Source organism: Carlito syrichta, unplaced genomic scaffold (assembly GCF_000164805.1).
Source record: "Carlito syrichta isolate Samal-C Ts95f unplaced genomic scaffold, Tarsius_syrichta-2.0.1 Scaffold258390, whole genome shotgun sequence".
Taxonomy (NCBI): Eukaryota; Metazoa; Chordata; class Mammalia; order Primates; family Tarsiidae; genus Carlito; species Carlito syrichta.
The window spans coordinates 30,304-40,056 of NW_007202486.1; the positions used below are offsets into that span (position 1 = coordinate 30,304).

The 9,753-nt window shown below is 62.0% G+C and overlaps 1 protein-coding gene across 1 annotated transcript in view; it reads left to right on the forward strand.

Moving 5' to 3' along the window:
- The window catches only part of MYRF (myelin regulatory factor), a 29,204-nt gene extending 21,228 nt beyond the window's left edge, over positions 1-7,976 (forward strand). The window contains exons 13-27 of the mRNA XM_021709589.1: positions 136-247; positions 674-783; positions 1,430-1,590; positions 1,660-1,732; positions 1,982-2,070; positions 2,363-2,431; positions 2,796-2,876; positions 3,018-3,103; positions 3,190-3,381; positions 3,622-3,873; positions 5,037-5,139; positions 5,392-5,466; positions 5,734-5,839; positions 7,426-7,500; positions 7,681-7,976. Coding sequence (XP_021565264.1) covers positions 136-247; positions 674-783; positions 1,430-1,590; positions 1,660-1,732; positions 1,982-2,070; positions 2,363-2,431; positions 2,796-2,876; positions 3,018-3,103; positions 3,190-3,381; positions 3,622-3,873; positions 5,037-5,139; positions 5,392-5,466; positions 5,734-5,839; positions 7,426-7,500; positions 7,681-7,761 — 1,665 coding nt within the window. The 3' untranslated portion in view covers positions 7,762-7,976. The remainder of the gene's footprint in view (positions 1-135; positions 248-673; positions 784-1,429; positions 1,591-1,659; positions 1,733-1,981; positions 2,071-2,362; positions 2,432-2,795; positions 2,877-3,017; positions 3,104-3,189; positions 3,382-3,621; positions 3,874-5,036; positions 5,140-5,391; positions 5,467-5,733; positions 5,840-7,425; positions 7,501-7,680) is intronic.
- The last annotated feature ends 1,777 nt before the right edge of the window (positions 7,977-9,753 follow it).

The following is a 9,753-nucleotide window of genomic DNA, read 5'->3' on the forward strand; positions in this document are numbered from 1 at the left end:
GATCTCACGACCCCCTCCGGGAGTGGGGTCTCCCCCAACACTGCCGCCTCTGTGCTCTCGCCCTCCTGGGCTTCGGAGCCTGCTCTGGGCGGCCGCAGGAAGGGAGGCCTCAGTCTTGGTGATGGCCCCCCGCAGGTGGACACCACGGAACAGCTCAAGAGGATTTCGCGCATGCGGCTGGTGCACTACAGATACAAGCCCGAGTTCGCGGCCAGCGCGGGTATCGAGGCCGCCGCGCCAGAGACGGGTAGGGGCCGGCCTGGGGTCCAGGACGCCGATAACCTCGGGCCTCAGTGGCCTTGCCCCCGTCTCCTCGAAATCCTACTCCCAGAAACCCCTCCTGGACCCGCCCTCGGGAATCCCGCCCCTCAGCCCCTGGAAAATCGCGCCTCCCCTGGTCCCCGGAGCCTCATGCCACGACTTTGGAAACCCGAGAATCGCGGGACCTGGCCCCTGGGCCCCCTTCCCCTGGGCCCCTTACTCTCGGCAGCCCGCCAACCCTATGTCCCGGGCCCTGGAATGGCCACGCTGTGAGCACTTGTCGGCGGGAGCCCCCGGCTCCAGGGCTTCTTGGAAGCCGAATCTCTGGGCCCCAGAGCCCTCTCCAGTCACACGAGAAGGTTGTGGGCAGCACCCTCCCCCCCAAAACACATATAACCTCGGCTTGTCCCAGGTGTCATCGCCCAGGAGGTGAAGGAGATCCTGCCTGAGGCTGTGAAGGACACCGGAGACATGGTCTTTGCCAACGGAAAAACCATAGAGAACTTCCTGGTGGTGAACAAGGTCTGCGGGCGGGGGAGGGGGGGAGCCCAGGGGCTGGGGCGGCCAGTCGGGGGCACTGCCTCCTTGGTAGAGACAGGGCACAGCAGAGCAGAGGCTGGAACGGCCCCCTTCTCTCATGGGAGGGGCGAGTACTCCAGGGGGCGGGTGGGGATTTGACCACCGGCAGGGGGAACCTCTGAGGGTCATGCCTTCCCCTCCAATAAGAACAGGGCAATCCAACTAAGACATTTTCCTCTGGTCCTGTCGGGGCTTAACCATGTGGTTTATTGCGAGGATGTCATTTGCAACTTACCTGGCTTGAGTCTGGGAGCCAAGGAGCTCACTGAAACTCTGGGAACACTTACTCGTGGAGTCCCCTGCTCCAGGGCCCTTTGGAACCCAGATCTAGAATGTCACCCCCTCAGCCGAGAGTCAAGCGTCCTAGTCTGAGCTACCCCGGTGGTCCGAGGGGCAGAGCCGAGGGCTGCAGACTTAAGGCTTGGGGGAGCCTCCGAAGGACCCGGCGATCTGACAGGGTGTGGGGAGGACCATTCCAGCAGGGGGACAGCCGGGCAGAGGCAGGGTCGCATTTTGGGGGCCAGCCTGGGCAGGGAGGCTACGGAGCGCGGGGGCCCCCTCCCGCCCCTCATGGCCGTGGCCGCGGCAGGAGCGCATCTTCATGGAGAACGTGGGCGCCGTGAAGGAGCTGTGCAAGCTGACGGACAACCTGGAGACGCGCATCGACGAGCTGGAGCGCTGGAGCCACAAGCTGGCCAAGCTGCGGCGCCTGGACAGCCTCAAGTCCACGGGCAGCTCAGGCGCCTTCAGGTGGGGGCGTGGGCCTGGGGGGCAGCCCCCTTGCCAGAGGCAACCCTGACCCTGGCCCTCTTGCTGCAGCCACGCAGGGAGCCAGTTCAGCCGGGCGGGCAGCGTCCCCCACAAGAAGAGGCTCCCCAAGGTGGCCAGCAAGGTGAGGGGACAGTTGGGCGGGGGCCTCATTCCTCACGGCCTCCCCTTCCAGCTCACACCTCTCCAGCCTCCCCAACTCCGGCGTCCTCCTTCTCCTTATGACCCCGTGGTCCTTCGAGCCCCGGTTTCTTCTCCTGGGGGAATGGGTGGCCCTTAATTGTCCCCAGCTCTGGGAGAGCCACAGCGGCAAGGCCAGGGCTCCTGAGTCTGTCCCTCTTCTGCTGCTTCTGCTTCTCCTCTTGGTCCTCAGTCGTCGTCTGTGGTCCCGGACCAGGCCTGCATAAGCCAGCGCTTTCTGCAGGGGACCATCATCGCCCTGGTGGTGGTCATGGCCTTCAGGTGATTTGTCCCCGAGGCTCTGGGGTGGCTGCCTGGAGGCACCGAGCTGCCCAGGGGGGTCAGCTGCCCACGGGCCCAGGCCTGGGGGAGGAGGAGGACGTGGTTTGGGAGATCCAGTGGCTGAGGTCTCGGGGAGGAGGAGCCTCATTCCGACTCCTTCCCCTGGGGCTGGGAGCCCCCTTCGCCACCTGGGAGCCTAGCCCCTGGGCCTAGGACCACAGGCCCTGCCCTAAAGAGAGGGTGCTGGGTGGTGGCTCCTGCCCTCATGGTGACCCTCTTCTGTGACTTCCAGTGTGGTGTCCATGTCCACACTGTACGTGCTGAGCCTGCGCACCGAGGAGGACCTGGTGGACACCGATGGGTACGTCCCTGGAGACCTGGCCACTGGCCAAGCCGCCAGGCCAGGGGGGGCTTTGGCGGGCAGCCCAAGATCGGAGGAGCCATGAGGCTGTCTCCTCTAAAGGGTTCGGCCGGGAGGGTCTCCCTGGAGGGTGGGCGGCCGTCCCCATTCCCTGCCGATGCTGATGTTTCTGCCCGCGTGGTGCTCTTCCAGGTAGTGGGGCCATCTGAGAGTCGGGGTGGGAACAGGGTAAGGGGAAGGAGGGCCAGGGCAGGGCCTTGGGCTCTGCCAGCCCACTGCCACCCACCTCCTGGGGCCCCCTCTGACTGTGTCTTTCCTCTCCTCCCTGTGCCTTTCTCGCCCTCTGCCTCTCTGCTGCCCTTAGTTCTTTTGCCGTGTCTACCTCCTGTCTCCTGGCCCTGCTCCGGCCCCAGCACCCGGGCGGGAGTGAGGCCCTGTGCCCATGGTATGTGCTAACGGCGCCCTCCGCCCTCTGGCTCCTGCGGCCCTTCTTCCTGCCTCCTTCCCCTCCCTCTCCACCTCCTCTTGCCCGCCTCCCCGTCAGACTCCCCAGCCCCTCTGAGCTCACCCCACCCTCCCCCAGCAGGTCCAGCCAGAACTTTGGGACCACTCAGCTCCGACAGTCCCCCGGGACCACTGGGCTGCCGGGCATACAGCCCTCGTTGCTGCCGGGTGCGTGCTGGGTGGGTCTGGCCTGAGGCGGGGGGCTGCGTTCTGCGGGGGGCTCCTCCAGCTCACGCAGCCTCTGGCCTCCGCAGTTACCACCAGCCTGCCCCACTCGGCCCCAGGTCCCACCGTCCGCACCTTGGACCTGTGTTCCAGCTACCCCTGCCCCGTCGTCTGCTGCTCCTTGCCCACCCCCAGCCCCACCACCGACCCTCGCCATGGCCCCAGCTTTGACCCTGGCCACGGTCTTGGCCCCAGCCCCAGCCCCACCACCAACCGCTCAGGTATGGCTTTCTTGGGGCCAGGACTTGGGGTAGAGAGACAGAGAAAGGCCCCTGAGATCCATGGGTGGGAGGGTCTCCTGGAGCCCAGAATGGGTCTCTGGAGATAGACTGAGGGTCTCCCGAGGAAACCAGGAGGCAGATGGGGCTCACACAGGGTCTGGCAGGACCTAGTGGTCCAGGACAGTGGACGGGAGGCAGCCGTCTTTCCTCTTCTCAGCTTATCCCTGGTCCTATCCACAGGCTCCAGCCAGATGGCCTTGCTGCCCATCACCAACATCAGAGCCAAGTCCTGGGGCCTTTCCGTCAACGGCATCAGCCACTCCAAACATCCCAAGAGCCTGGAGCCACTGGCCAGCCCTGCAGTCCCCTTCCCTGGGGTACCGGGCAAAGCCAAGAACAGCCCCAGCCTCGGTCTCCATGGCCGGGCCCGCCGAGGGGCCCCTCAGTCCCGCATGGGCCCTGCCCAGCCCACTCAGGCCCAGGGCCGGCCAGGTACTTGCATTACCGGCCTCCCAGCCCCGCCCTGCAAGGCTCACTGGCCAGGGCCCATTTCAGCCTAGTCACATGACTCCTGGGTGCAGACTTATCAGTCAGCAGACATCTGCGGAGCACACAGTGAGGATCAGGAGTCAGGCCAGGAGCCTTGTAAAGATCATCTCATTACAGTACTCCTGCAGGAAAGGAATTGTCTCCAAGGTTCAGATGAGATGGACACTGGGGAAGTGACTTGCCCAGGGTCGTACAGCCTAGCTGCAAAGAGGGTGCTGTACAGGGTCTCCCAAACTCTTCCCTTCAGATCTTTAGGGGTTTTTCAGTTGGTGTTTTGTGTGTGTATGTATGTGTGTGTTTTTGAGACATAGTCTTGCTCTGTCATCCACGCTGTTGTGCAATGGCACCATCAGGGCTCACAGAAGCTTCAACCTTCTGGGCTCAGGTGATCCTTCCATCTCAGCCTCCCAAGTAGCTGGGACTACAGGCACGCACCACCACACCTGGCTAATTTTTTGATTTTTTGTAGAGACAAGGTCTCACTTTGTTGTTCAAGTGGTCTCGAACTCCTCGGCTCAAGCAGTCCTCCTGCCTCAGCCTCTCAAAGTGCTGGGATTACAGGCATGAGCCATTGCGACCAGCCAGGTCTTCAGTTTTAACAAAGCTAGAGGATCTCTTAACGCAGAAGTTCTCAAACCAGGTTCCTCCAAGGTGCCTGGGGGCTGCTGTGCCCTCAGATTCAAGCCCTCTCATTGGCTTTCATTTGATGGGTTTGTGGCTTCGAGAAAACTTGGGAACTGCAGCTTGCAGAGACTGAAGTTCAAAGAGGCAGGAAGCCCAAGGGGTGGATGCTCAGTTTACTGGACTGCTGCTCCAGCTGGCTGTGTACAAGATGCTGGGAGTGTTGAAGACAGACATTCCCCTGCCCCCTGTGAGGTCCCAGAGCTGAAAACACAGCCGGCCGCGTGGCGAGGCTCTGAGATGTGTGGGAAGTGGCTGCCAGGGAAGGAGTGTGGTATGATCCTGGCCATGGTGGGGGATCTGGGAAGAATACCCAGAAACTTATTCATACTAAGGTGTGAGTGACTGATCCAAGTCTGGCAAGGAAAGATTTGGCTACTTCTCGTTTGTGTTCTGCCTTGCTGCCCTGCTCCCTGCCCCAACATCCTCTCTCCTTGCAGATCCAGTGCCCTCCCTGACCTCCATCCAAGTACTGGAGAATTCAATGACCATCACCTCACAGTACTGTGCTCCAGGGGATGCCTGCAGGTGGTCTGAGCTCCCCCCTTCACTCCAGAGGGGTTCCCTTGGGTAACATGAGTCCAGGCAGTATGGATGCCCAGATCCTGCCCACTTTGGGGAGCAACCTCCCCCACGAGGCAGGACAGCCTCTGTCTAGGCCTCAGAGGGGCTCCAGGGAAGGCGACTGCCCCCCAGGGAAGGGGACTGCAGGACTGAGAAGTCCCTGGGGGAGGCTTCACCAGGGTGGACTAGGGCTAAGGCCCAGCTTCGCCCCTTCAGGCCTGGAAACTTCACCTACCATATCCCTGTGAGTGGCAGTACTCCCCTGCACCTCAGCCTGACGCTGCAGATGAAGTGAGTGCCCTGGTGGGAGGATGGGCGGGAGGGGTGGCAGGAACCAGGAAGAAGCCTCGCAGAGTCTTGGAGTGGCCAGATTGGGGACGGCCAAAGGTTGGGACATTTCCTACCCAGTGGGATGGGGGATATTCTGTACCGCACAAGGCCCTTGGCTATTCTCATGCACCGTTTTCAGGCCATGCGAGGATTCAGTGGCTGTGTGGGGTAGGGGGCTGGGGTAAGGGACTCCGGCACCCCATTTCTCTGCTAACGGCCTGTCCCCAGCTCCTCCTCCCCCGTGTCCGTGGTGCTGTGCAGCCTGACGTCCAAGGAGGAGCCATGTGAGGAGGGTGGCCGGCCACAGGGTCTCCACACCCACCAGGACACCCAGGTAGGTGGGGCTGGCCAGGCCCAGCCTCCTTCTCCTGTGGCTCAGCTGGTTTCCCCAAACTGGCGAGGACAGGGGCTTGAGTCAGATGGGGGCATCTCTGCAAGGTGCCTTCTGCACCCCAGAGAGGGGACAAGCATCCTCACCCTGCTCACTGCTGTGACTCGCCACGCGGGAGCACCTTGGAAGAAAACACTTCCACAGAGACGAGCCCAGATGAGTGCAGCCGTAGGGCCAGGGGTGTCCTAGAGCCCGTGGCAGGGCTGCAAGTCATGGGGAGATGGCAGTTGGCGGAGTCTGCAAGACAGGAAGGAGCCCAGACCTCATCCTTGGGCTGGGAAGCAGAATGGTTAGATCAGTATTAGAAGATCCCTCGGGCTCCTCATGGAGGGCTGGCCTCTCAGCCTGGGGAGCTGGATGGCTGGGCCCGTCACTGTGCGGCTCCTCCCTGGCCACATAACCAAAGTTCAGGCTCCCCTTGGGGGCTGATGGACCTGTTTCCTGTAGCTGGAGTTCTGACTCCTCCTGGGGTTCACAGACCTGTTTCTCCGTGGGCCTGAGAAGCCACAGGAGAGGGCTCTCAGGACAAGTTCAGGGAAGTGGTGATAATTTTCTCACCCGTTCATGTGTTTAGTCAACACGTATTTATTGGGGCCCCTTCTGGCTGCAGGGGAGACAGAGGTGGAGTAGACACAGGCTCTGATTTCCAAGAACAGCCTCTAGTGGGGGAGAAAAGACCAGTAGAGTAGTGAGAGTGGAGGAGGGAGGGGGGCACCCCACGGGTGGCTAGGCCCCGTGGCCCTGCAGAGCGTCTGAAAGTAGAGAGCCTAGACACTCGTGGGATGCAGTGCCCCGGCCGAAGTCCACATCACGGATGCAAGGCCAGCCCCTCAGGGAGGACATGGGCCAGCCACCTGTGGGGCCACCCTGGGATTTCTAGGCAGGTGACTCGGTTTCCTCATCTGCAAGATGAGGCTAGTAGCAGCACCGCTTCACTGAATTGTAGGGAGGATGGGGTTCATGAAATACTGGGATGTGCCTGGAGCATAGTAGGGGAGGGGGCCACAGTGGAAGACAGTGCTGGAAAGGGAGGTGGGGGCCAGGTGAAGGTGGCAACGGACTTGTCGGTAACTGGCACGGGCTGCAGAGTCACTGCCACTGTTCCCCAAGGCAGAATGTGCTCTATCCCATCTCTTCATAAAACCTGCTGTGGAGGCTGGGTGCAGGGGCTCATGCTGCAATCCCAGCACCTTGGGAGGCCAAGGCAGGAGGATCTCTTGAGGCCAGGAGTTTGAGACTAGCCTAGGCAACATAGTAAGACCTCATCTCTATCAAAAAAACAAACTAGCCAGGTGTGGTGGTACACTCCTGTAGTCCCAGCTACTCGGGAGGGATCGCCTGAACCCAGGAGGTCAAGGCTGCAGTGAGCCATGATTGTACCACTGCACTCCATCCGGGGCGATAGAGTGAGACTCCAACTCAAAAACAAAAAAAGCCGCTACAGACCCCGGGGCTGCATGGGCCATGGTGAGGATGCTGGCTGGAATAGGGTTAGGGAGCTGTCCTGACCCTCTCTCCTTTCTCTCCAGGGCATGTCGCACCAGTGGCCACTAACCATCCTGTCCTTCCGCGAGTTCACCTACCACTTCCGGGTGGCACTGTTGGTGAGCAGGGGTCCCCCGCTACCCCAAAGGTCCAGGCACCTATGTCTGCAGTGTAGGGCTTGGGAGGAGTGGGGAGTTTGCAGGGCATGTGGTGGCACTCAGGGCACAGTGTCAGCAGGGCCTGTGTGCGCCCCTGTACCCCAGGGCCGCCTCAGCCGTTCCCACTGTCCTTCCATCCAGGGTCAGGCCAGCTGCAGCCCGGAGGCCCTCGTCCGGCCAGCCACAGATTACTACTTCCATTTCTACCGCCTGTGTGACTGAGCTGCCCTCCTGAGGCAGCGCCACACCAGGGCCTGGGGTGCCTGGGCGCCCCCCACACTGGATACAATGGTGACACACTGGAGCCTGCTGCCGGCCAGCACAGGTGTCCACTGGCCCTCCCCGAGACTGGTGTAACTGGAAGTCCTCACACTGGAGCTGCTATTCCAGCTGGTGGCCCCGCGCACAGCTCCAAGGGAGCCGGAGACAGAGACCTCCTGGGCCTCCTGCCTGCTGCCTCCTTGTGGCCGATACAGAGTCAGTTCCCATCTATCTGGGTCCAGTGGCTGGAGGGCTGCCTCCAGGTGCCCTGGAGCCGGGGAGCCTGTGACCCTGGCTTGTCCCAGCCTACTGTCCCTGCCTCCCCTCTGGAGACTGCTGCTACCCCTCTGGGAGAGAAGCCCTGTCTGCTCCTGAGATCAGACAGGGGCTTGGATGCAGCCCTGAGAGACTTGGCTGGACCCCCCACGAGCTAACGGAGGGAAGATGGCTCTCCCCCGGAGGCTGCTGCCTGGAGGTGGCTTGGCAGTGGACTTACTGGGGTGTGACTATGACGCTGGACTTGGACTTCTAAGCTTTAAGTGCAGCCCAGGAGGCTTCTTCTCCCAAGAACTCCTAGGGTAGCCCAGGCCAGCGCCAGATGGGTCGGAGAAAATGACTTTGTGCCTTGCGTTCACTTTGTGCCTGGCGAAACCACCCTCGGCCCTTCACTGGCCTTGCACCAATGGGGGCCTGTGGGCCAGGCGAGCCTTGGACCCTGGAGCTGGGAATGTTCCAGGAGGGGAAGTGCTCCCTGAGACCCAGACAGCGTTGCAGCCCCACGGCCTGTGCTGCTGGGAGTGGCGAGCTCACAGTGGTGTTGGTGACCACATCAGTCTCTGAGCAGAGGAGCAGGAATCCTTGCAGACAGCAGGCTGGCCTTGGCTGGCGGGCAGATGCAAGTAGCTTTTGCTGTTATTAATGAAGTCATTACTAAATGCACTTACACCTGGGCAGCGAGGAGCAGGATAGAGCTAGGCAGCCCAGACTGGGCCAGAGCGGTGGGGAACCCTTGCGGACCAGGCCTGTCTCCAGTCCCTCCCAGGGCCTCGTCCCACTCCTGCCACCGAGACTCCACTCTTGCCTGCGGGTGGTTTGTCTTTCCAAATCAAAGGCTCCCTCGCTGGGTTTGGCCAGTCAGGCTAGAGGGCCCCAGGCCTAGTAGCAGGCCCCACCTCGGCCCATCCCTCCCTGGAGCGGAATGGCGGGCTTGGGCCAGGGAAGAGGTTGTATATCTCAAGTGCCCATGTCAGCATTTCCTAGTGGGGCCTGGTGTGGGCATCACTTAGGCATGTCTGCCGTGGGTCCAGAAACAGGAAAGGGAACTGCCGTCCTCGCCTGTGGTAGCTGCCGCCTCTCTGGGAACCAGGCCTTGCCCCATCCTGGCCCCAGTCTCAGCTCTGCACGGGAGGCTTTTCTGTGGGGAGCCGAGTTCTTGAAGTCTGTGAGCTGCGGGGCCCTGGTGCCATGGATCTCAAAGCACTTATCCTCAGGATAGGGAGACACCAAGAGGGGTGTGGGGATACCCAGCCCCTCCCCAATGGCTCCACCCCTCGTCCCGCCACAGGAACGGTGTGGCTCCGGACGTGCAGGGCGAGCCTTGGGTGTGGCGCTGTGCCTTCTTCTGCCAAGCCCCGCCCCTTATGGTAGGATTCTGGGGGGTCTCCTCGGTGGCAGCACAGCCCTCAGTCGGTAACTGGAAAGCGACCCTCCGCTGCCCCCTGGAGCCCATCTGGACACAGCACAGCCCCAGTCCTCGCAGCTGGCTCTGCCTCCACGCCTGGGGAGGGCATCCTTAGTAGAAGCTAGGCCTTCAGGCTGCTGGAGGGGGCCAGCCTTGGACCAAAGTTGCCTTAAGCCCACCTGAAGGGCTCCAGGGAGGGCGTGGAGGCCGTCCTGTGGGCGCTGGTGTGGGCACTCCAGCTCTGTGCCCGCCCCAGGGCCTAGCAGGCCCTC